The sequence below is a fragment of the Aethalodelphis obliquidens genome, unplaced genomic scaffold, assembly GCF_003676395.1.
Source record: "Aethalodelphis obliquidens isolate GAN/ISIS:26980383/991018 unplaced genomic scaffold, ASM367639v1 scaffold16, whole genome shotgun sequence".
Classification (NCBI taxonomy): Eukaryota; Metazoa; Chordata; class Mammalia; order Artiodactyla; family Delphinidae; genus Aethalodelphis; species Aethalodelphis obliquidens.
In genome coordinates this window covers 18,969,697-18,996,845 of record NW_020837960.1, presented here as the reverse complement: position 1 = coordinate 18,996,845, position 27,149 = coordinate 18,969,697, and the positions used below count along the sequence as shown (strand labels likewise).

General features: G+C 40.9%; 1 protein-coding gene across 4 annotated transcripts in view; it reads right to left on the bottom strand.

Moving 5' to 3' along the window:
- Positions 1–23,624, bottom strand: part of VPS36 (vacuolar protein sorting 36 homolog) — a 33,603-nt gene extending 9,979 nt beyond the window's left edge. The window contains exons 1-7 of one of the 4 annotated variants that reach the window (XM_027116424.1): positions 23,476–23,586; positions 22,931–23,014; positions 15,011–15,079; positions 13,579–13,649; positions 9,029–9,143; positions 7,868–7,957; positions 7,059–7,145 (exon numbers count right to left, since the gene is read on the bottom strand). In XM_027116424.1, the coding sequence (XP_026972225.1) occupies positions 7,059–7,145; positions 7,868–7,957; positions 9,029–9,143; positions 13,579–13,640 (354 nt within the window). In that variant the 5' untranslated portion in view covers positions 13,641–13,649; positions 15,011–15,079; positions 22,931–23,014; positions 23,476–23,586. Of the gene's footprint in view, positions 1–7,058; positions 7,146–7,867; positions 7,958–9,028; positions 9,144–13,578; positions 13,650–15,010; positions 15,080–18,485; positions 18,601–22,930; positions 23,015–23,308; positions 23,432–23,475 lie in introns of those variants that run through there. The other 3 variants (XM_027116421.1, XM_027116425.1, XM_027116422.1) reach the window with 3 other exon arrangements.
- Between the last annotated feature and the right edge of the window lie 3,525 nt (positions 23,625–27,149).

The following is a 27,149-nucleotide window of genomic DNA, read 5'->3' as shown; positions in this document are numbered from 1 at the left end:
AAATGTATGAAATTTTCTTACAAATATCAATTTATTTATACGAATATTTATACAAGTGCTAAATCTACCTTATTCTAGGAATAAACCATCAAATTTCCAAAACAAACTGCAAAAAACAATTTTTCAAATTTTCAAAGAGGAAACAGTTATTGATTAAACAAACAAAAGATGACATAAGTAATAGTTCAGAAGATATTATTTACTGTTCTTTGACACAAGTAAGAAAATTTGTCACTGGTTTTTCCCAAAACCATTTCTAGACAGGAGCTCAAGAATCAAAGGTGTTGTAAAGCTTTCCTGGCTGAAAATGGTAACATGCAGCTGCAGGAATACTTCTTTGGGCCCAACCCTTTTGGCTTTAATAGCAGGTGTGATTTAACTGAAACCATAAACCTCAGCCTCTGAATATTACACAGATTAAACTCGTAGCCTTGACTAGAGTGGCTATCACGAAAGAAAAACATACCACCAAAACATATCTAAATAAAACCCATCAATTGTTCAATTTACTACAATGAATATCCACTTCAAAGGCCTCTTCAAACTTAGACATATTTATAATTCATGTATTTCAAATTACCAAAAATATACTTCCAGTGCAGAATATCACCTGATATCCACAGATGTTATTTTTAAAAACCAATTAAGCAGCTTATCATTAATTGCAAACTCTTTCAATCCATACAGAACAGCGGTTAACAGGTTCTGACGGGCTGGTGCCCATCTTAATTCCATACAGGAAAGTATCCCCCATCTGCAAAAGGATTTTGCTAAAAGAATAGAGTGTTGTGTACAATTCTTATGGCCGACTCACTGGGCTACTACCGAAAACAAAGGGGAACACACCTAACAGGAATTTCCTTAGATAAACAAAAGGCTTAAACACTGGATTCTTATCAGCAACAGCCAGCAGATGCAGGAAGCCTTTTGTGGGAAACTCTGGGCACCAGCTCTGAAACTAAGGCAATTCTAACATTAAAATGGAGGGCAAATCACACACCAACCTCGTTTTCAAAACTAAAACGCAGACACTTTACATGCTTAGATTTTTACTTTGCATGTACAAACTGTTACTAGATTTCTTCTACCTACGTGTAAAGAAAACTAGTAAGGCAACACTTTTAAATTTTTATATGGCAAATCACTTTATTTACTATATTATATTTTCATAGAAGAAGTTTGCTAAAAATAATAGTCTACGTAGAATAGATAAATTAGCCCTTACTGCTTATAGTTCACAGACAATAAACACAAATATTTTAGTACCTTGGGAGAAGTACCTATAAAACATTTTAAGTAATTATAAAACACAAACAAAAGCTTCCTCACTTCTATTTCTATTATTATTCTAAAATTTGGTATTAGCCAACTATCCAAAAAATGGGTGGAGAAACTACCCACAGGGCTTCCCTGGTGGTGCAGTGGTTGAGAGTCCGCCTGCCGTTGCAGGGGACACGGGTTCGTGCCCCGGTCTGGTAAGCTCCCACATGCCGCGGAGCGGCTGGGCCCCTGAGCCATGCCCGCTGAGCCTGCGTGTCCGGAGCCTGTGCTCCGCAACGGGAGAGGCCACAACAGTGAGAGGCCCGCGTACCGCAAAAACAAACAAACAACAAAAAAACTACCCACAAAAAAAATTAAAGCAATATATGTACAAATGCAAAACAGACGCATGTGCCCATCCTATTATTTTATCTGCCAGTTTATAGAACCTTCTATCCCTCTACCTCATTCATAGTCAAATTTCCACTCCACGTTTGAAAGAAAACGGCATCTGCTTTAAAACCATGGGATACTCTCCTAAGCCAATTTATAGCGTTTTTTTCTTACTGACTTTCAGTCATTACTTTGGTGATTAGCTTCGGTAACTGTTAATACATTCTTGAATCTTCTGTTTCAATACTCTTCATTCTGTACTTTGCATATTCCGTTCCCTCTACCTGGATCCTCTTATCCCTACTGGTCATCTGCTAGTGCCTGCTCAACTTTCAGGCCCTGACTTCCGTTACTTCTGCTCACAAGCCCTCCCTGACCCCATTAGAAGTCAGGGGCCATGCTCTGTGTTCCTGTTGCAGCCACTATTTTCTCCTAACGTGGCATTTCTCACCGTGTAGAGAGCGCCTACTTGCCTGCCTGTCTGGCGCACTACAACAAATCCCAAACATCTGATGCAGGGCTCACACAGAGAGCAAGGACCATCTGCTGAATAAATCAGTGACCTGCACGAGAGCCCAATGCTTGTGTACACTCCTTTGACCTACGCAACTCCATGAAAATTACACTGAAACAGAATAACATTTCATAAAGTATGAAAAACGTTATTTTGAACACCAAGTTAGTATGGCAACATTCTCAGAAAAAGAAACACTAATAATGCAAAATTAGCTCACTGCTCCATGCCATCTCCAAAAGTGTCACACAGAAGGATGACTACAAAAGTCACTGAAAGAGGGCAGTGAGAGCACCTTCTGGGTGGCAGTGAGCGGCCGTGATGCAGCAGACCACACTCATCTGCAAATCAGAAAACCTGAGTTCTCATAACCCTGGTTCCATATCTAGTCACAAGCCCTGAGATGATTCCTTTTCTGGATAGTTAGAACCCCTCTAATGCTAAGATGCTGGAGTTCTATGGGAATAGAGGATTCTGGGAAGGTGGTGGCTATGGCAGCATAGGTTTTGAATCTCTCCAAATCCCGACATAAAAATGGGGCAACTAGATCTCAAGACCAAAACCCCACAGGCAGCATATACTAAAATACTAAGTGATAAGACATCCACAAAAACCCCAAGGTACAAGCAAGTGGGGACAAACCAGCAAAAGCCACAAGACCTGCATGATATCAGCACTGAGGAAGGAAAAAGAAAAGGGAGGCAACAGGGCAACTGATAGGTCTGAGAAGAAGAGCCCCTGAAAGAGCCCACAGGAGTCCCTCGAAGGCAGACGGGCCAACTTGAGGACAGTAACTAAAACGGGTAGGGCTTTGCCCACTTCAACAGGAAGTGGGTACAAGGGGTCCTCAGGAAGGGCCTGTAAACAGCCCTTGAAAGTGAACCTCCTGGCTTCCCTTCCAGGACAGGAGCCAACGCTGGGGAGAAACTACTGAGACAGGAATCAGCAACTGAGCAAGGTAGAGATAACAGAGGAAAGGGACAAGGTCCAGCTGAAAACAGGGAATGGGGACGGGGTCAGGAAATCACAGACAGCAAGCCATCTCCCTTTTTCACGCTGCATGCGCACAGCAGAAGAGTGAGTGTGGAATGAGAAGAGCCGCCCTGAGCTAGGCCTTCCTCTGGAACTTCAAGAGAACCAATTTCACACGAAAATTAGCAAGAGCAAGTATCAAGGTCAAATCCCACACAAAGTTATTACAAGAAAAAAGAAAATCAAGAGCAGAATAACATTATAGGTAATGAAAGCATGCCAGAAGGACATGTTCATAGATCACATCAAAAGTTTACCTTTTATTTCAAAATGAGCTAATAGGTGTTAATGAGAGAATCTGTGAAAGAGCAATATAAATCAGAAATGAGGTGACAGGACTCAGGAAAGAATTTTTTTAATCATTTCTGAAAGAAAGACTATACTAGACAAACACAAGAGGAATAAACACAACAGATAATATCTTAAGAGAAACAACAGATGAAGAAGGAAATTTTTCTAAAATAAAAAAGAAACGAAGGAAAAGATAAAAAGGGTTTGAAAGAAAGTCACAAAGAGTGAAGACAGGCCGTAAAGCTGCAACATACAGCTAATAGGAGTCTCAGAAGAAAAAAAAAATCTAAGCGATTATTGAAATTTAGAGAAAAACTTCCCTGAAATTAAAAGAAAACATGTCTGAAACCAAATACTGAAAGCATACTGCGTACCTGAGAATAACAATCCAGAATGACTAACACATAGACAGTCTAGAAAAATTATTATACAAAGCTTTATTTAAAAAAAAACAAAATCCTTTGGGCATCTAGGAAAAACAGCAAGTGACTTTAGAGAAGGGAGAAAATTAGGTTGTCATCACTCTGGCAGCAACACTTCATGCCAGACAAAAAACTGAAAGTCACATATGGAAGGCACTCAGGAAAGAAAATGTGAGCCAGGGATTACAAATCCAGCCAAACTGACCTTCCTGTGTAAGGAATACCAAGATGCCAGAGCTCAGGGAATATTGTTCCCATGAGCACTTTCTGAAACATCTACTAGAGGATGAGCTCCAGACAGCCAAAATGAATAGAGGGAGGTGAACGTAAAGACTGGTGGTATCACACACAGTTACTTGTACAAATGAGACTAAATGACAGCTAGAGGGGAAGAGGGTACATGGTGGCTGAACGCTCAGATAGTGTAGATACAGCACACCTATGTTTTACACGTGGGAAGAAAGGGGAGAACATATACAAAAAAATCCTTTTTAACTGTTTTAGTCATTATTCGCTAGTGTAGTCCCGAATTTGAATAGGAAGCATCAGTGTGACCTCATGAGGCACCTTTATTAGAAAAAAAAAAAAAAATCCTAGCTCTTTCCACTGAAAAGTCCTAGAAGTAAAGATCAACCCAAGAGGGATGAAAATTCCTAGCAGGCAGATTGTGGTCATGGAATACCATTTCCCACTAAAAGAAACCAGAGCTTCTCAGATAATGGTTGATTCCAGATCCGGAGCAGGAAATATACAAGATGGTCCTGGAACTTCTGATAACACCAGGCAGTAAGGAAGCTCTCAGAGTCCACCAGGTCACATCAAAACCACTCAGGAGCCAACCTGAAGAGGCTCCCACTGGCCAAAGATGGGACAATTTGAGCTTTAACTAGGATAATAATTGCAACTGACTGAAATCATCAAATATGTTAAAATGTATGAATTCATAATAATACGTGAAAAAACCTAATTAGTCACCTCGGGAGGATGATGAGGAACCAATTTATCATCCTGATAATAAAGGAAACGGCACATGTTCTGCATTCCTTACAGGAGCCGTATCACTGAGTAGCCAAACAGTAATGAGCGGAAGCATCTCTTTAAAAAGTGTCCCAACAAATAAGTGAAAAATAACTCACAGAGTACCATCATTTGCAGCCACCAGTGACCCAAAGATCTATGCACTGAACATTGACAGCCGCTAACATGATAAAAAGAGATGTGATGAAGGAACACAGTGTCACCTCTAGTCTCAACAAAGGGCTCAAACACAAGTCTGAACAAGCCTCTGGATCCAGCTGCTAATGTGCAGGAAATACAGATGACCAAGGAACACACACAACTTTACCATAAACATGCCCTCAGCAAAACCTAGACCACAGCACTTAATAGGTCAAATGCCCTTGGTCCCTCAACAAGAATCCATATTCAGTTAGTGGGCCCAGATATGGCTATTATGATGCTTAATTTTATGTGTCAACCTGACTAGATCGGGGGGTGCCCAGGTGTCTGCTCAAGCGTTATTCTGAGTGGGTGTGTGAGGCTGTTTCCACATGAGGTTAGCATCCGAATCTGCAGGATGAGCTGAACGGTTACATTCAGATCGCCCTCCTGAATTGCCCTCTGGAGAGCCTAATGGAACAGAAAGTTCTCTGCCTGACTGACGAGCTAAGACATCAGTCTTACCCTGCCCTTGGACCGGGACTTAACACCACCAGCACTCCTGGTTCTTAGGCCTTCACACTCCGGTTAGCAATTCTATCACCAGCTTTCCTGGGTCACCAGCTGGCAGCTTCCCACAATCACACGAGGCACTTCTTTATAATAAATCTCATTGTGTGTATATAGGACAATATAGATACATAGATACCTGTATCTATATATAGAGAGATGAAGATATCAGCATATCTATACCTATGTATCGATATCCACATATAGATATCCAAAAGATACCCACAGCTGTATCTAGAAGAATACATCCCCTATTTGTTCTGTTTCCCTGGAGAACCTTGACTAATACAGGTATTCAGTACCTATTTGCAGTTGAGACTTATTTGATTGAGATAAATCTTGGAAATTCTATGAGCAGCACTAATCAATGGAATTTTACTTACAAACTATTATAAGAATTAAAAAATTACTTTAGTTCATAAAATCATTTCATAAAAATCCAAGACCATTTCCATATAAACATGGGAAAACTGATATGTTTAGATGTATTAACTGCCAAAATCTAATGTATAACTCATTTTCTTAACTAGAGTTCTTTTTTTTTATTATTAATTTTATTTATTTATTTATGTATTTGGCTGTGTTGGGTCTTCGCTGCTGTGTGCGGGCTTTCTCTAGTTGCAGCGAGCGGGGGCCACTCTTCATCGTGGTGCGCGGGCCTCTCACTGTTGCGGCCTCTCCCGTTGCGGAGCACAGGCTCCAGATGCGCAGGCTCAGTAGTTGTGGCTCACGGGCCCAGTTGCTCCATGGCATGTGGGATCTTCCCAGACCAGGGCTCGAACCCATGTCCCCTGCATTGGCAGGTGGACTCTCAACCACTGCACCACCAGGGAAGCCCCTTAACTAGAGTTCTTTCCCCTTCATTTGAATTTCCTCATATAGGATGAGGTTTCAGAAACACTGTAAAGTACAAGCTCAGGGGTGCTCTCCTAGGAGAAGTGATAAGCTGGTTTGAGCCATTCTTACTACCCCTGTGCCTGGTCCCCAAGTGGTCATCAGCATAAAACTGTGTAGTGTCCGGCCAGAGTCAAGGGCCACAGAACAGCCTTTTCCCCTCAACTAAGTTAACCAAACATCCAAAATAATTATACATAGGACCTTGAATTCATTAGGAGGACCCTCCAGTCAATCCCATCTAGACTTTAAAATTTATACACAATAATTCATGACGTTTTCTAACCTCACAGAAAACAAATTTGCATTTCTTTTTAATTCCTTTCTGGAAAAGATTTTTAAAACACATTTGGGCTAAATTATGCCAACCTGAAGTAGACTCCTTAAATGGAATAAGAGACTGTGTGGCTCCAGGCAAACTAAATATATTCCAATACACAGAACGGAGTTACTCACAGCTGTATCCAAAAGAATAAGAAAGATGGCTGGAAAAGACAGCTGACCGGAACTTGCGTAAGAATTACCTCAGAAATGTTTTTGTCAGTTTCTTTTCTTTTTTCTTCCAGTTTCCTTTCAATACCTACAATTCCTACAGCCCTTATTCTTCCTGGCTGAAAAACAAAAGTAGAAAATAAAACGTCCAAAATAGGAAGGACACAATCCTTTGTAACCCACTATATTGTGTTTTCAGTGGTGGGAGAGGACCCACAAAGAACCGAAGAAAACAGCACACAGTTACATTCAGTTTCCTTTCAAAATATTTGTCGGTTTATTGCCATACATAATGACCTTCAAATCACTATACAGAAAAACTGAACATAACAAGAGATGGTATATTTTACTCTGTATTTTAGATATAAATTAAATTTCATTTTTGTTCTTTGGTAAGCTATTATATAGGTATCAGATATTCAATATGGTCTCAAATGTGCAAAAAATTATAGGTAAAATTCTGGTACTTGACAGTTATTATACAAGCTACTTTTATACATTTGAGTGTCTGTCCACGTTGGTGGTTAATTAGACTGGCTTGGAAAATGTCACCCAGTGGTACTGTCTGTTCTCTCAGATGCCACACTAATTATAAAGAACAGAATGCAGAAGGGGAATCTAACTTCTGCCACCCTGAAATTACCCTGGTAAGTAGTCATGTATTATTACTAAGTGTCTACCATCTATAGAGCACTAAATTAAGTTCTCTGAAAATCAGTTTTTAATCAGAATATCATTATTTTGTTTCTGGCAAGTTCTATAATCATAGAACTCTTTTCCCTTAACGAAGATGCAAGTACAGAGCTGAAAATACTGGATTAGGAAACAGCTGAAAAAATACCTGGGATCCTCTATTTGCTTGCAACGACTGGGAAACTGGCATATTCTCCCATCTTCTCTGTGTCATTTCCTCTGATAAACGCCTGTAAAACTGTTATGCACACGCATACACTTTAAGTGAGTCAGTCAGGCTGTGACATCCTAGTACAAATCATTACTTAACATTTCTTTAGTTGGAAGTCTGTTTGGTCATTTGCAACAAGCCTAGAATTCTCAGAGACATCAAAGGAAATCAAAGGAAGTTCTTTCCTTGGGTCAACTTCAGAAAGCACAAAGGGGGAAAAAAAAGAAGGAACTGACCTTCTACATAAAGTGAACTATTCTCAACAAAGAGATGAGTGACAATGAAGTAAGTAGACTTACTTTAAACAATCCTGCATGTGTGGATTGTTTTCAATCTGTAGCGAAACAGACACAGTGCCAAGAACAATACACAACCGTTATCCATGAAGGAAGCTGAGAATAATTTGCCTAGTTAAAATGTGAGGCCAGATATTAGGGCCAAAACATGCCTACGCTCATAAAAAAAAAAATCAGCTCTATTTTTCAGCTACAGTGAGAATGACTTCAGTTAGTCACTTAAATTTGCTCAGTGCCTGCTGTGCAAGGAACACTGGGTCAGGTGCTACAGAGAAAAAGAACATAATTTATGATCTCGATGGGGAGATAAACACACACTTATAAATGTCTAAAGAATACTTACATAGCAACTTATTAATCAGAACATATAAACCATGATACTATGGAATAAGAACTTAAGCGATTAGATTTGTATGGAGTTAATAAAGATAGACTGCCTGATGTAAGGCTGGTGAACTTTCAGATGCTGAGGCAGTTAAACATGTCACTGCATTATACTCTGTCCTTTTATCCAAACGATAACACTGAACACTTAACTAGTAGCCTACCTAGCGTGGTGACTTAGCCTGTTTCCAGCCTCCACTCTTTCCTGTGACTACATCCTCCTGCCTCCCGTTCCCACTGAAACCTAAACTTTGTATTCTCCACTGATAAGGCTTAAGATATCATAAAAATTTTATTGTAAAAATATGGTGAAAACTGGTATGCTGAACAATATTGCCTGCCATCCTATTAACAAACAACAACAAAAATACATACGAGTACACATTTCTAGTCTGATTGTATTCATAAAGAAACTTACCTCAATCTGGCCGTGTTCTTTGAAGGACAGCTTGATGTAGGAGTTCTTACTACTCTGGAATGGGCCAGGTTCTTTGTTAGAAGGAGCTGGGTGAAGATGAACCACTATTTTGGCACTAAAGAAAGAGCAAATGTAATGTATTTAATTGTTTTTTAAAAATCACTAATTCTATTTTCATAACTTTTAATATATTTCAGATCACTTAAAATTCGTGTAGAAACAAACAACATCCTGAAAGGAATCCTTTTAAGGTCTGTATCAATTCAGTATTAATGAACCTTTCAAAAATATCTCTACTTAAAATCTGTAAGCTGTGAACCAAAAAATTCAAATTACTAGCACCATAGACTAAATAAAAATGTGCTTTTAGGAAGTAAGTTTAAAATAAATTTGCAGAATTTGGGGTGGTTTATGATATTGGTTTATGATTAGGTTTTCCATCTACAGAGTCATCCCCAAAGGCTACCAGGGGGCCTATAATTTCTGCCAAAGCATACAACCTTACTCATTTGAAAACAAACTGTGAAAACTTATCTGTGTAAAACTGGCCAGCTGACATTTTACTAAAACTCCATCCAAAACCAACATTCTACAGTGTCATTTTTGGAAAACGCCACTCAGTCAGCAGCATGATCTAGAGAGATATCCCACAGCAAAAACAATTCTCAAAATGTTGTTGTTCCAGGATCACAAAGTACCATGATCTTTATGACTACTATTATCTTCTATGCCATCAAAATACTATTATATTTGTTGAGTTTTATAAGTCTTTTTTTCCCAACCAGCTCAATAAAGAATCTTCTATAAATATTAGCAAAACTAAAAACTCGAAGTATCTTGCATACCTAGCTTAGAGCTTTTTCTTTATGACCACATTATAGATACACCTATTACTCAATATTACTTTGTTTAGGCCCATATAGTTGCCTAAATATCACCCTAAAATTGAAACACTACATGTGGGGCCTCCTTGATGTAACAAATGCTTTGGTTAGTGAACTGGAGCCAGGCTTGTACGGACTTTTTTTTTTTTTTTACGTATACTTCATTGGTTCCTTTGTGATGAACATCTTTAAGTGAGGTGAGCAAATAAAACTGTGTAAGCAGAAGCATGGGACTGTGTGAAATGAACTGTCAGGTAAACAATAAACCTATGACAATTAGGATCAGGTGACTAAGCAAAAGCATCATACACTCTTTAAAACTAAAAAACCTGAGCCCTAACTATCAGAATTTGTCAAAGGAAACCCAATGAAAAGCTAAAAGATGATACAAAATTAAGTGTAAACATCCCAAAGTCAGAATAAAAAGATCCATGCTAATTTTTTCATATATTCACTTCTTGGGTGATTCAATTACCACATTTCACCAAGTTTAAGATCCACCAATTCAAAGAAGCATCTTGGGTACAGAGATGTTAAAAGGTGAAAATGCACATACATCTTTGACTCAATGAGATATGGTAATTATTTGAGAGGAGGAGCTGGGAGCTAAAGAGAATATTTGAGAAAAGTCAATCTGGCATATTATCGAATTCCTCCTCACTGGAGATGTTTAAAAATAGACACTAATATGAAGGTAAATATTTAACTATTTTTGTTATAGAGTTTAGATTTCCTTGGAACACAGCAGAGAAAAAGTCAAATGATCTGGAACACCTTAAAGTTTGTAGAACTTTTTTTTTTAATTTAAATGGTCATTTCTTAATATGATTTTTAAAAATTAATTATTATTATTATTTTATTATTATTATTATTATTATTTTTGGTTGCATTGGGTCTTCATTGCTGCGCACGGGCTTTCTCTAGTTGTGGCGAGCGGGGGCTACTCTTCGTTGTGATGCCTGGGCTTCTCATTGCGGTGGCTTCTCTTGTTGCAGAGCACAGGGTCTAGGCGCGCGGACTTCTAGTTGTGGCACACGGGCTTAGTTGCTCCATGGTATGTGGGATCTTCCCAGACCAGGGCTCAAACCCATGTCCCCTGCATTGGCAGGCAGATTCTTAACCACTGTGCCACCAGGGAAGCCCAAGTTTGTAGAACTTAATAAGGAAAGCAATATATAAAGCAGTATATACGAATACTAGGTATCACTATGTTGTACACCTGAAACTGATATAATGTTGTATTGTCGATCATACCAAAAAAAAGAGAAAAAACTCAATAAGATGGAGAAAAGTGACAAGGTGGAAAATATAAATCGGAGAAATAGCCTACTCTAAAAATCTATGCCTTGTTAATCTCTTCAAAATATTGGTTAGGGCTTCTCTGGTGGCGCAGTGGTTGAGAGTCCGCCTGCCGATGCAGGGGACACGGGTTCGTGCCCCGGTCCGGGAAGATCCCACATGCTACGGAGCGGCTGGGCCCGTGAGCCATGGCCACTGAGCCTGCGTGTCCGGAGCCTGTGCTCCGCAACGGGAGAGGCCACAACAGTGAGAGGCCCGCGTACCAAAAAAAAAAAAAAAAAAAAATATTGGTTAGTTTCTTTTATGTCAAATAAGCAATCTTTTATGCTAGCTACAACATTATAATTAAGGATGCACTGCATTTCCAGGGAAGTTTAACATTTGTTTCACTTCTACTGAAGGATCTAACTACATTAAAGCTGAAGATAAGCCCACATGGAAAAAAATTCCTGATCAGCAATATTTGTTCATAAGTTGCCCTCAATCACATGCATGTAAAGTATAAAGCGAAAATGTTTTATATACTTGAATAAACAGAAACGTTTTAACCTGTGGCTTTAAACCAAGGTGAGCACATCTCCTGGTCTGCCTGGGACAGTCCAGTTTTATGTTTGCCTGATCTAATTATAAGCAGTGTCCCTTATTACTCTAAGAAATGTCCCTGTTTGGACAATAACTCTTGTGATACTCTGTTCAACACTGATATCTGAAAAAAGTCGAAGTTGAGAAACTTTATCAACTAGAAATAGGAGGCAAGTCAAGTATTTTTCTCAGATGGGTCATTTATGATTTCAAGTACTGAATGATACAGACACAGACACAGAAAAGCAAATGACTGGGGACTTCCCTGGTGGTCCAGTGGTTAGGACTCTGTGCTTCCACTACTGAGGGCCTGGGTTCAATCCCTGGTTGGGGGACTAAGTTCCCACAAGCCGCACGGCATGCCCCCCCACAAAAAAAAGCAAATGTCTGTGGAAATATATAAAGTGACAGCCCGCCCACACTTATTTATTATGACCTGAGGATATTACAGCAACTTTAGTACTTGATTGTTGCTTTAAGAATGACTTCCTATATACACTAACAAACGTAAGGTAGATAGCTAGTGGGAAGCAGCCGCATGGCACAGGGATATCGGCTCGGTGCTTTGTGACCGCCTGGAGGGGTGGGATAGGGAGGGTGGGAGGGAAGGAGACGCAAGAGGGAAGAGATATGGGAACATATGTATATGTATAACTGATTCACTTTGTTATAAAGCAGAAACTAACACACCATTGTAAAGCAATTATACCCCAATAAAGATGTTTTAAAAAAAAAAAAAAGAATGACTTCCATTTATCAGTGAGTTTAAAGTAGGATAATACCTTCATTTTTTTTTTCTCCCATTGCGGAGCACAGGCTCTGGACGCGCAGGCTCAGCGGCCATGGCTCACGGGCCCAGCCGCTCCACGGAATGTGGGATCTTCCTGGACCGGGGCACGAACCCGCGTCCCCTGCATCGGCAGGCGGACTCTCAACCACTGCGCCACCAGGAAAGCCCTACCTTCTTTTTTTCAAAACATATTTTTCCCCAGTTTTGAGATATAATTGACATATGGCACTGTATGAGTTTAAAGTGTAGCGCATAATGATTTGACTTACACACATCATGAAATGATTACCAGAGTAAATTTAGTGAACATCCGATACAAAATTAAAGAAATAGAAAAAAAAACTTTTCTTCCTTGTGATAGGAACTCTTAGGATTTACTCTCTTGATAACTATCATAGATAACGTACAGCGGTGTTAATTACATTTATCATGTTGTCTTCAATACATCATATCCCTATTGCTTATTTAACTTATTACTGAAAGTTTGTGCCTTTTGACCACCTTCCTCCAATTTTCCCTGCCCCCAACACCCCACCTCTGGCAACCACAAACCCCATCTCTTTTTCCATGACTTTGGTTGTTTCTTTTTGAAGTATAACTGACCTCCAATACTGTTAGTTTCTGTTACACAACACAGTGATTCTATATTTCTATACATTTCAAAATGATCCCATGATAAGTCTAGGTAGGCTATGTCACCATACAAAGCTATTACTTAGTTACTGACCATATTCCCCACACTGTGCCTTTCATACCCATGACGCATTTACTTTATAACTGGAAGTTTGTGCTTCTTAATCTCCCTCACCTACTTCCTTCCTCCCCCAGGACGATACCTTCTTAGGGGAGCTCTGACCAACAAACACAATCATCTGATTCACTTGCACACACACAGTCACAGCCATGACTGACTGAGCAATGACTCAACCACGTTAACAAGGACAGCTTGACTGGAAACAATTTTGTGCATACAGACTGTAATATACAGACCTTACCTTTTCCCAATTCCAGCTGCCTGTTCTTCAATGAACACGATTTGGGAAAGAGGAATGGCCATGCAGCATTCCTGGGAGGGAATCAAAGGAAAACACGATCTGTAAGACTCGTCAGAAATCCTTGTTTTATAGATTTAATGGGGTGCCACATACCTTTAAGGTCCTTAGTAATTATAACAATAGAAAGTAATAATGTTATTTTATTCCTTAAATAAACTTAAGGAAAAACTGAATGAAGACAATACTGTGGTAGCATTTTGCGGCATGGAAGAACATAAGAGGTTTAAAAGCAGCTGTCACTACCTTTGTTTTTACAGGAGCTATATCTTTTAAACAGTAGTATTTATATGAAAATTGTTTACATATAATATATTCTTATATGGAAAACAGAAAATAAAGCAAGTAAATCAAAACGACTTTAAAGAGTGTGTTACAGAGCTGATTTTTCCTCTTTATAATTTTCTATATTTCACTCACCCACCCACAATTAATTTTTAACAGAAAATACTAACGTGGCTTCCCTTTATTAATTATTATTAATAATAGGTCTAAGGGCTTTGATATTAGCTCCTTTACATGATAATCAAAAAACTTATACTAAGATTAACTTAATTTATAAACATATGGTTTAAGGACGCCTACCCCTCCAGAAAAGATTTCTTTCTTGAATCTCTATTTCTTTAAAAAGAATTAGGCAACATTACCAGTTCTAAGGCATTCGTCACCAACCAGGCCAATATCACCACTGAGGGGGAAAAATTGGTTCTTCAGGGGCAAAAAGAGTCAGAGTTTGCAGCGGTTAGTGACATGCAAAGAGCCACAGTACAGTATATAGTTTACCTGTGGAATTAAAATTTCATGGGGGAGGCAGCCAGCAATTTAAAAAATAACATAGAAAAGATTGCTTCTTTTACTGGCAACACAGAGGTTTACACACAAATACACACAAACACACACACACATTCAAGGTAAAGCTCTTTGGAATAAAGATATCAGGTCTATACATATCACTGAGTCCTCTCTTCCTAGAAATGCAAAAACGGGGTGGGGTTTCTCCTTTTGCTGAGTGACTGAGAGGCAGTTCATCTCAGTATCTAGGTAGAAGCCTGCACTTCTCAGCAGACCTCCAAACGGGTTGTTTTCAGGACCCCTGACTGATGGGGACACTTGTGTGTGAGGGAGAATCTGATTAGTGCTTAAAAACCAGGAGCCGCCAGGATTCTCTGTACAGTAGCTGCAGACTGTGCTAGGGTTGAATGAGGGACCAGACCCTAATTCCTCTATCTGTGCCCCATTCAGAGAGACCATATGGAACACACTCTTCTGACATCTGCAAACAAAAATTTATCACATGTATTTATAGTTTTGCCAGAAAGAAAAAAAAAAATCAGTGACATAAAACCTAGAATAGAAGCAAAAAACTCGATCTTACATGATTTTTCTGATCTCTCCAAATTAGACGGTGCGTACTAAGAAGGAGGGTCCCAGCATCAAATTTTATCTAGAAAAACAAGGTCATCACAAAATATTAATAACCTGTCACTCAATGTGGTCCAGATTTTCTTCCCCGTGAATTACACGATAGTAAGTCAATCACATAAATAAACATTTTAGAATTAGATTTATCACAAGTTAAAGAGAAGCAATGCTACACACTTCATAAGCCTTGCTAAAATTAGGAAAAAATTGGGCCTCCCTGGTGGTGCAGTGGTTGAGAATCTGTCTGCCAATGCAGGGGGACGCGGGTTCGAGCCCTGGTCTGGGAAGATCCCACATGCCGTGGAGCAACGAAGCCCGTGAGCCACAACTACTGAGCCTGTGCGTCTGGAGCCTGTGCTCTGCAGCAAGAGAGGCCGCGATAGTGAGAGGCCCGTGCACCGCAATGAAGAGTGGCCCCCGCTTGCTGCAACTAGAGAAAGCCCTCACACAGAAACGAAGACCCAGCACAGCCATAAATAAATAAATAAATAAATAAAAATTAGGAAAAAATTGCAAACAACCTAGCTATGTAACAATAGGGAAGTGGTTAAATCAAGTGTGATACATTCATACTATGAAATCCATGCAGGGGTTAAAAAGAATAGTGAGGTAGAGCTACATGAACTATCACGGAACTCGAAGACATAGGATTAGTAGGGAAGAAAGCAATTGACAGCATATTGCATATAATGTAATCAGATAGATATAAACTCCATATCCCTCAAACTACATGTGAGATAGATCTATAAATAGATAGATAAAGAGATGTGTGTATATATACACATATACACATATAAGTAGTAGAAAAAGGTCTAAATGGGATACTCAATGATCTGTTAACGATGGTTATCTCAGAAAAAGTGTGAGGGAATGGGTGAAAAAGAAGCAAAGGGCCCTTTTTCAAAACTATACACCTCACTATTGAGTGAATTTTTACCATCAGATTGAATTTCTGTATAACACTCATAAATTTTTATTTTATTTTATTTTATTTTTGCGGTACGCGGGCCTCACTATTGTGGCCCCTCCTGCTGCAGAGCACAGGATCCGGACGCGCAGGCTCAGCGGCCATGGCTCATGGGCCCAGCCGCTCCGCGGGATGTGGGATCTTCCCGGACCGGGGCACGAACCCATGTCCCCTGCATCGGCAGGCAGACTCTCAACCACTGCGCCACCAGGGAAGCCCTCATACAAATTTTTAAATGATTTTTAAATAATAAGAACATCCAGAAAAAAACACAAACAGATGCAAAATAGGTGTGGATGGAGACTCAATCAATGGCACTGGGACACCTGGGTTGCCCATTGGGGGCAGGCGGGAACAAAGTAAGATTATACTTAACACATTGTACCAAAATAAATTCTGGATAGATCAAATATTTGAGTTAAAAATGTATGAAAGAACTAGAAAAAAATTACAAGAAAAAATTTTAAATCACTTCAGAGTGGAGAAAGTCTTTCTAAGAAAAACATTAAACCCATTAGCATTAGAGGAAAAGATTGATCGATTCCCCTCCACACACACACACGCATGCACACAAATTCTTCATGGCAAAAACCACCAAGGGCAAAGACGGCAGACTGGGAAAAATAATTGTAACTCACATCAGAGACAAATGTATATGTCTCCTTAATATATAAAGTACTCTTACAAATCAATAAGGAAATAGCCTATAATCCATTAGATAAATGGGCAAAGACTGTTAACAGAAAGTTCACAGGAAACGAACTACAAATGACTCTTAAACACATTAATTGATGCCCAACGTCACTGATGATAAGAAAGAGGCAAATTAAGACAACATCAAGATACCCCTTTTATCCATGAGATTGGCAAGGGCCCAAAAGTTTGATAACATTGTGCTGGTGACGTGTTGGACAAATAAGCATTTGCACACATCACTGGAGGGACAAGTGCTATGGAGGGCAATGTATTATCATCTATCAAAAATATAAACACACAAATCCTTTGATCCAATCAATGCCCTTCTAGGAATTTATCCCAAAGACAAATTCACACATGTGGACAACGATATGCTACTAGGTTATTCATTGTTGTTTTTTAAAAGCGAAAGATAGGAAACAATTTAAATGTCCATCAACAGGGAAATGTACATCCACACAAGGAATGACAACTCAGTCATTAAAAAGAATCAGGAGACTCTTTATGTATTTGATAACATCTAAGATGCCATGAATTGAAGATTCATCCTGCTTCCAGGGGGGTGGGGGGGGTAGAAAATGTGCACTTAGACTTAATGAAATATGGTAAATTCCCCACATAGATTAAGTGAAAAAAGCAAGTTTCAGAACTCTGTATGCATAGTATATTACAAGTTTATACTTTAAAAAGGAAAAAACAATATATTTTACGCAAACAGCTGTGTATGACACATGCGTATGACTCCAGAATGAAGCACTGGTGACTTCTGAGGGGGAAGTGGGTGACACAGAGACTAGGATGGGAGGAAGACTTAACTTTTCGTGGTTTTTGAATTTTTATCAGGGGATTGTGTCACTAGGCAAATTATAAATGTAAAAATGTTTTTTAACTATAATACAATCACAAAAATGCCAGCTAGGTCTTTAGGACCAAACCTTTAATCCTCATAATTTGTTATTATGCACTGGAAGTTATATAGATAAGCAAATTTTAGAGTTGGAACCCACGAGACTGACAAGTCAAACCCCTTCATTTGTCAAAATCAAGAAATATATTGAAGTTTCTATTCACTTTAGTTACTAGAAAGTCGAATTTGCCATAAGGCAGGACATGCTTCTATCCTTTTGAGGAGTAACTAGTTATTTCAAAAGTTATAATATAAAACAGAAACTCAAAGGAAAGCATCTTAGTGAGGGTCCAGGTTATTACAAATAATAATCCTTTTGAGTTTAAAATAATGTGGTTAGGGCTTCCCTGGTGGCGCAGTGGTTAAGAATCCGCCTGCCAATGCAGGGGACATGGGTTCGAGCCCTGGTCCGGGAAGATCCCACATGCTGCGGAGCAACCAAGCCCGTGTGCCACAACTACTGAGCCCATATGCCACAACTACTGAGCTGGTGTGCCTAGAGCCCGTGCTCCACAAGAGAAGCCACCACAATGAGAAGCCCACGCACTGCAACAAAGAGTAGCTCCCGATCTCTGCAACTAGAGAAAGCCTGTGTGCAGCAACAAAGACCCAACACAGCCCAAAATAAATAACTTAAATAAATTTTAAAAAAAAATTTACATTTTAAAAAATAAAATAATGTGGTTAAAAATGGGTATCAAGTGAATAACCAATTAGAACATTATTATATATCATTCTTAAGTAAAAATATTCATAAATGCAATTATGTATGCACTTGACAATATATTACAAGATACTCATAATATTAATATAGAAAAAAGCAGTGTACACAGCACGGTTACACACACACACACGTACCTGCACAATCACACACACAGGATGTGCCAAAAGTAATTGTTTACGGGTAAAGGATTACTGATTATTTCAAGTTTCTTCTTTTGGTTTACCCATATTTAACAACTTTATTACTTGTCTAATAAAAAAAGATAAAGAAATCTGTTACAGGCATATATAACTCCATGCAACTCTGAAATGTATATAAATTATTTTTTGTTAAATTGAACATAAGCAGAAACACTCTGTGAAAAAAGTCCTTTATAATAACATAACCAATACTTTTTAACATGAGTTTTAAAAAATTATTTTCTAAGAGAAATGTCTGACTGTATTACTAATATCTTAATATTAGTAAGTTTAAATAATATGGTTAATAAGCTTTAATGGGAAGAAAACTGCTGAACCATCTGGTCGAAGATACTCTGTAAGAGATTTCCACCAAGCACTTCAGCACCTCAGAGAAAAGACTTCGGAGTTCCACACTTTGCTCTGCATCTGAAGTAACACATTCACATTCCTGGCATTTAATGCGGCCTGGCTACAAATGTTTTGGTTAATGTTGCATACGCAAAACCAAATAATTGAGTTTAAGCATTTAAAAAATCTCTTTTTTGGGCTTCCCTGGTGGCGCAGTGGTTGAGAGTCCACCTGCCGATGCAGGGGACTCAGGTTCGTGCCCTGGTCCGGGAAGATCCCACATGCCGCGAAGCGGCTGGGCGCGTGAGCCATGGCCGCTGAGCCTGCGCGTCCGGAGCCTGTGCTCTGCGGCGGGAGAGGCCACAACGGTGAGAGGCCCGCGTACCGCAAAAAAAAAAATCTCTTTTTTGCCAATGAGTAAGATTTCACTTTTCCAGAAGCAAATACTTCTATCAACTTGAGAGTACCTGATACGTTACACAGCATAACTACATAATAGTTCTGATTAGGAAACTGCACGTTATCTGACCGAAATCCAAGCATAAGGATGTGAGTTTAAAGCTGAAGCCAGAGGACGTTCCATCACCATGTTGATGAACAATGTGCACACGCAAAGCATTGCTGCTCCCAGTGAAGACACTGTGTAATTGTTCCCTTCAGGGATTCCAAGGGATTATGAGCTCAACGGGACAGACAAGTTTAGGCTGCTTTGCTTCTACCACTCAGAGCTAGAATAATTTCAACTACTTAAGAGTCAATAGTTAAAATAACTTAGGCATTCGCTGAATAAGCTCTTACTGTTTTGTTTTGAGTTCACATTTCTCTGTTATAAAAGTAATATGCTGTTGAAAATCTGGAAAACATTTTTTTAAAGTATAAAACAGAAAATGAAATCATTTGTAATCAGACCAGCCAGGGTGTGTGGATATAATCTTAAAATAAAATGAGACCAAGATATTTATAGTTTTATAACTTGCTTGTTTTCACTCAGCAGCCTATGGTTAGCCACGTCTCATGCTGATTAGGGCGTGTCATATTTAATTAACCAATTCCTATGGTGGACATTCAGATTGCTTCCAATTTTTCCCTATACTACATAATAATAAATAATATATATATAATACTGCTGAGATGCACATCCTCGTTCATTATATTTTTATGCATCTCTGATTATTTCCCAAGGGTAAATTCCTAAAAGCTGAAAGAAAATACACATTTTCTAAATCTTCTAGTATAAGCTGGCAACTTGCCACTTTACACACCACTAACCTTCTTACATTACTTTTTAAATTAGCTGAGGCTACAGACGCTTCTGTGAATTGAAACAAATGACTTGTCCACACTGCTTAGGAAAACAACATATTATCCGGTCATAAGGGGCCCATGAAAACTTTGCCTGTATAAACAAGCAAGAGGCACCTGAGCAGTGGAAAGAGCAATGGTCTGGCTCCACCCATTACTGTGTGACCTTGGACAGGTCACAGTTTTCTCAACCACCTACTGAGGGCCTCAGTGTACTCATCTTCAGAGGATGTTCCATAAACATACGTAGAACATACATATTACACTACGGAAAGGGTCTGGCACTGGTGACTGCTGTGTTTGTTTGTTTGTTTGTTTTTTTGCAGTACGTGGGTCTCTCACTGCTGTGCCCTCTCCCATTTTGGAGCACAGGCTCCGGACGCGCAGGCTCAGCGGCCATGGCTCACGGGCCCAGCCACTCCACGGCATGTGGGATCTTCCCGGACCGGGGCACGAACCCGTGTCCCCTGCATCAGCAGGTGGACTCTCAACCACTGCGCCACCAGGGAAGCCCCGACTGCTGTATTTTTGAAGCGCTCCAGCAGTGTGAACAAAGCACAGTCTTTGGGAGTCTGATCAATAGAGATTTAACTCCCAGCTCTTCTGAACTAACTCAGTGGATCTTAGGGCAAGTCACTGTTGCCTCTGAGAGTTCTTTTCTCATTCAGTAAAATACTCACCTCACATGCCCATTGAGAGGATTAAATTATGTAAAGCTCCTGGCACGTAGCAGGTACGCTGCTTATTCAAGGTTTTGTGTGTTTCTTTGTTTTAATGTATTTCACACCCACAGTGAGCCAGAAGATACAAAGGACGAGTAGGGAGAGTCCACTGGTCTTAGCCCTGCACCTACTGGGGAACATGTTGGGTGCAAAGCTGAGAAGGCTGTGCAGTCTGCACTGCAGCACTGAGACCACGGGAGCTAGTGAGAGATTCTGAAAGGGCACCTGCTCAGATCCGGAGGTTGATGAGTGCAGTTTCCTGGAGTCCTCAGACCACGCGAGGTCTGGACGCCTTCCAGCAGAGGGAGAAAGCCAGGATGCAAGACTTCCCCCAGGAATCAGTCTGGCCCTCAGCCACACTAGGGACAGCTCAGCAAGTGACTGAGTAGATCCAGCCCAGGGACCACAGTGGTGAGCAGGCCTTAGAGCTTCGCTTAGGTTTCAAGACACCCATAGCCCTCCCGCACCACCCCCAGCTTGCAGAACAGTTAAGAATTCTTGACTAACAACAAGGACCTACTGTATAGCACAGGGAACTATATTCAGTATCTTGTAATAACCTATAATGGAAAAGAATCTGAAAAAGAATAGATACATCTGTACAACTGAACCACTTTTCTGTACACCTGATACTAACACAACACTGTAAATCAACTATACTTCAATAAATAAAGTTATAAAAAAAAGAATTCTTGATGAGATCAAAGGGTCTCGACTAAGTATTTCCCATGACTTTTTTCTCAATCCTCTGATACCTATATGTCTGCTAAAACAAGAAGCAAAAATAAATAAAAGAAAAACTAGAATTTGCTGGTTCAGCAATGGTTTTTCATATATGGGTGCTAATCGTTTGATCTTTTTATTGTTTTAAAGATACCATAAGGACTTCCCTGGTGGCGCAGTGGTTGTGAATCCACCTGCCAATGCAGGGGACACAGGTTCGAGCCCTGGTCTGAGAAGATCCCACATGCCACGGAGCAGCTAAGCCGGTGCGCCACAACTACTGAGCCTGCATTCTAGAGCCCACCAGCCACAACTACTGGGCCCACGTGCCACAACTACTGATCCTGACATGCCTAGAGTCGTGCTCCACAACAAGAGAAGCCACTGCAATGAGAAGCCTGCGCACCGCAACGAAGAGTAGCCCCCACTCACCACAACTAGAGAAAACCCGTGCGCAGCAACGAGGACCCAATGCAGCCAAAAATAAATAAATAAATTTATTTAAAAAAAAAAAAACATACCATAGTTATGTTTTGTGCAGCCAACATGTTCCTAATTTGCATATTGCAATTCCATAGAACAACAGAGTGTGGGGATCGGCAAAAGCTAGACGGCCAGCAGGGAGTGGCTTTGGAGGAGACTTTGAAGACCCATCTGTCAATACCCATATTCGGACCTGAGGGTGCTGCCAAGCTCCAAGCCACCGAGAGGGGGCAGGTTGATTAAGCTTCCCATTCTCCCCAGTTCCAAAGGTGTAACCTCGGTTTACAAAAACAAAAACATTGAGCTTGTCACTCCAACCAAAACATGCAAACCCAATTTGAGATCAAGTTAATAAAAGTACTGAAGCAGTAAACAGAGTTAAGGCCAAGCAAATTATTTAAGAAAAAAAGATCTTGACTCAATAATGGAAATATGGAAAAATGCCCAGTAGGGAGAGCCCCTGGGCCCCCGGTACCTCCGATGGCTGTGTAACTAACCCCTGCCCTCCACCCCCTAGAAGGAAGGAAGCCTCAAGCTTCTGTAAAGCACAGCCAGAAAGAGCTCTGGGTCCAGCAACGTTTGCGAAAGTACAGGAGGAAGTTTCTCTAAGGAAGCTCCAAGGAAGGAGAAGTAGCAAGTGAAAACTTCTGGAAACCACAAATGCTAGTGAGTAAATGGGTTTTTTAATTTTTTTTAATTCCAGTTTATACATTTCATCCAGAACAGGATGATAGTTTGTAGTCTGACGGAAGTCTCCAGTGAACGTTAATATTTCTATGAAATACTGGCAATATTTCTCCTTTCAATTTGCAAACACACCTCCTAAGGTTTACGCTTGGATTACCAGGCATGGCCTACTCCACCACTCGACAAAACAATCAAACCGCCTTTCTACTGTCACTCCTAAAGAAAAAACAAACAAAACACAGAGCCTACAGCCAAGGAGTCCCAGGAGAGGCTAACTCCTCTTTTCGGAAATCCTTTTAAAGCCACCCCCCTCCCGCTCCGGCCGGGACCGCCTAGTCCCTCGGGCTCCCCCAGGTCCCAGCGCCCGAAGTCACGCCCGGTTCGGAGCGCAGGACCCGGCGGCCTCCGGACAAAGGCGGAACCGGCCTGCCCGTCGCCCGCCCGCTGCGATCGGGGCGAGGAATCAGGGTTCCCGGTCCGCGCCCGCCGTGCCTCCCGAAGGGGTCTCACCCCGGGTGGGAAAGGGGCCTCCGCCCGGCGCGCCCGCCCGGAGCCGTTCCCAAGTCGGGCCGGAGCCGGGCGCTGGGCCGGTGTGGACTGCGGGGGCGGCGCCGAGCGGCGAGGCCGGGCCCGCGAGTCCGGGTCCGGGAGCGAGGCCAGGCCGGCCGCCACCCTACCTTCTCCTCGCCGTCGTAGATGCGCACTCCTCTTTGCTGGATCACCAGGGTCTCGTTGATCTCCAGGAGGCCGCTGGTCCACACGAAGCGGTCCATGGCCGCCCCCAGGCCGGCCTCCGCCGCTCGCCCGCGCTAGCGCTCCCGGCGGCGAGCCGAGTGCCGGGCAGCCTGCTGCGCCCCCTGGCGGTGGGCGGGGTGGAGGCCGGCAGGGAGGTAGCGGTCCTGCCCCGGCGCTCTGGGGAACGCGCGCTGCCCCGGGGGCGCCGGGGGACGTGGCGACGTGCTTGGCGCGCCCCCTGGCGTTCCTTCCGCCAAGGGCCCGGTGGGGACGTCCACCCCATCCTTTGTCCAGCTCAGAAACAAACACAGAGTTTACAACGGACTTCGAGGGAGCCCAAACCGCAGCTTGGACTTTCTTATTGTGCTTTATTCCTGCGTATTTGTGCCGTTTTCTTGTCAGTGCCCAGCATGCTGCCATGTTCATTAAAGGCTGTAAATGATAACTTTTTTTTTCCCAGATGAATATTCATGACCCGAATTGTTTTCACACAGCTTCAATCAGTATGTAAGTACTATTTTGTATCCTTCTGTTTTTCACATTAAAATCATTTTCATTTAAGGGACTTCCCTGGTGGCACAGTGGTTAAGAAGCCGCCTGCCAATGCAGGGGACACGGGTTCGAGCCCTGGTCCAAGAAGATCCCACATGCAGCGGAGCAACTAAGCCTGTGCTCCACAACTACTGAGCCTGCGCTGTAGAGCCTGCAAGCCACAACTACTGAACCCACAAGCCACAACTACTGAAGCCTGCATGCCTAGAGTCTCTGCTCCACAACAAGAGAAGCCATTGCAATGAGAAGCCTGCGCACCGCAGCGAAGAGTAGCCCCTGCTCGCCACAAATAGAGAAAGCCCGCGTGCAGCAACGAAGACCCAGTGCAGCCAAAAATAAATAAATTTATTTTTAAAAAATAATAAAATAAAAAACTACAATGAGGTATCATTTCACACCAGTCAGAATGGCCATCATTAAAAAGTCTACAAATAATAAGTGTTGGAGAGAGTGTGGAGAAAAGGGAACCCTCCTACACAGTTGGTGGGAATGTAAATTGGTGCAGCCACTATGGAAAACAGTATGGAGGTTCCTTAAAAAACTGAAAATAGAGCTACCACATAATCTAGCAATCCCACTCCTGGGCATATATCCCTAGAAAACTCTAATTCGAAAAGATACATGCACCCCAATGTTCATTGCAGCACTGTTTACAATAGCCAGGACATGGAAGCAACCTAAATGTCCATCGACGGAGAAATGGATAAAGAAGACGTGGTACATATATACAATGGAATATTACTCAGCCATAAAAAAGAATGAAATAATGCCATTTGCAGCAACATGGATGGACCTAGAGATTATCATAGTAAGTGAAGTAAGTCAGAAAGAGAAAGACAAATACCATATGATATCACTTATATGTGGAATCTAAAATATGATACAAAGGAACTTATTTACAACACAGAAACAAACTTAAGGCATAGAAAACAAACTTAAGGTTACCAAAGGGGAAAGCGGGGGCCGGGTGTGGGGGGATAAATCAGGAGTTTGGGATTAACAGATTCAAACCGTTTTATATATATATATAAATATATATATATAAAACAGGGCTTCCCTGGTTGCACAGTGGTTAAGAATCTGCCTGCCAATGCAGAGACATGGGTTCAAGCCCTGGTCTGGGAAGATCCCACATGCCACAGAGCAACTAAGCCCATGCACCACAGCTACTGAGCCTGCGCTCTAGAACCCGTGAGCCACAACTACTGAGCCTGTGTGCTGCAATTACTGAAGCCCGCATTCCTAGAGGCTGTGCTCCGCAACAAGAGAAGCCACTGCAATGAGAAGCCCGCGCACCGCAACAAAGAGTAGCCCCTGCTCGCAGCAACTAGAGAAAGCCCACACAGCAACGAAGACCCAGTGCAGCCAAAAATAAATAAATAAATTTATTTTAAAAAAAAAAACAATAAGGTCCTACTGTATAGCAAAGGGAACTTTATTTAATATCTTATAATAACCTATAATGGAAAAGAATGTGAAAAGTATATATATATATCCATGTATATGTATAACTGAACCACTTTGCTGTACACCAGAAACTAATACAACATTGTAAATCAACTATACTTCAATTAAAAACAACAACAACAAAAAGAGCCTCACCATCACTAATCATCAGAGCAATGCAAATCAAAACCATAGTGAGATACCATCTCACACTTGTCAGAATGGCTACTATCAAAAAGACAACAAATAACAAGTGTTGGCAAGGACGTGGAGAAAAGGGAACTATTGTGCACTATTGGCAGGAATGTAAATTGCTGCCACCACTATGGAAAACAGTATGGAGAGTCTTCAAAAAATTAAAGGTAGAACTATTATATGATCCAACAATTTTGTTCCAGGTATTTATCTGGAAAAAGTGAAGACACTAATTCAAAAAGATACCTGCACCCCCATGTTTGTTGCAGCATTGTTTACAACAGCCAAGATGGAAACAACCTACGTGTCCATCAATAGATGAATAGGTAAAGAAAATGTGGCATATAATACACACATACAGTGGAATATTATACAGTTGTAAAAAGAATGAAATCTTGCCATTTGCGACAATGTGGATGGACCTTGAAGGGATTACATAAGCGAAATAAGTCAGAGAAAGACAAACACTGTATGATCTCATTTACATATGGAACTCCCCCGAAACATAGAGACGACAGACTGGTGGTTGCCAGAGGTGGGGGGTTGAGGGTGTGCAAAATGGGTGACAGGGGTCAAAAAATACAAACTTCCAATTATAAAATAAATGTCATGGGGACAGCATGGTGACTATAATTAATAATATTATATTTCATATTTGAAAGCTGCTAAGAGAGTAAATCTTAAAAGTTCTCATCCCATGAAAAAAAATTTGTAACTGTGTATGGTGACTGATATTAACTAGACTTCTTGTGGTGATCATTTTGCAATATACACAAATATCAAATCATTATATTGTACATCTGAAACTAATATAATGTTATATGTCAATTGTACTTCAATTGTTTTAAATGTTAAATAAAAATCAAAACAGGGAATTCCCTGGCGGTCCAGTGGTTAGGACTTCACACTTCCACTGCAGGGTGCATGGGTTCAATCCCTGGTAAGGGAACGAAGATCCCACGGCCACATAAAAAAAGAAAGAAAGAAAGAAAGAAGGATGCAGTGCCTTGCCTGCTCTTTGTTTTTGTTGACATCGGAGCTACTAGTTGAAGAAAATGCTTTTCATTGGGCCTTAATAGAACAGGAGTAATGTGTGTTTCTTAAAAGGCGAAAAAATAAGTAATAATAGTATGGTTGTTGTATCTGAGTGGGTCAAAAACGAGTAGCACATCCCAGACTCAATGTTGAAAAGATACTTTCAAAGCTTGCAGGATAATGAACATCTTCAAACAGTTGCTCAGACACTGGCCACAGAGCATCCTGCATCAATGACTGCAGCCTGGGGATATCAAGGCCCTGATGTGCCACAATCCCTGCATCTTACTTTAAAATTCCTTTATCTTCTGTAGCTCTTTCAGAGAAAACCATCTGTGATAAACCGAATCTAAAAGATCCTCTATACTGAAATGGCAGTAGACTTTTC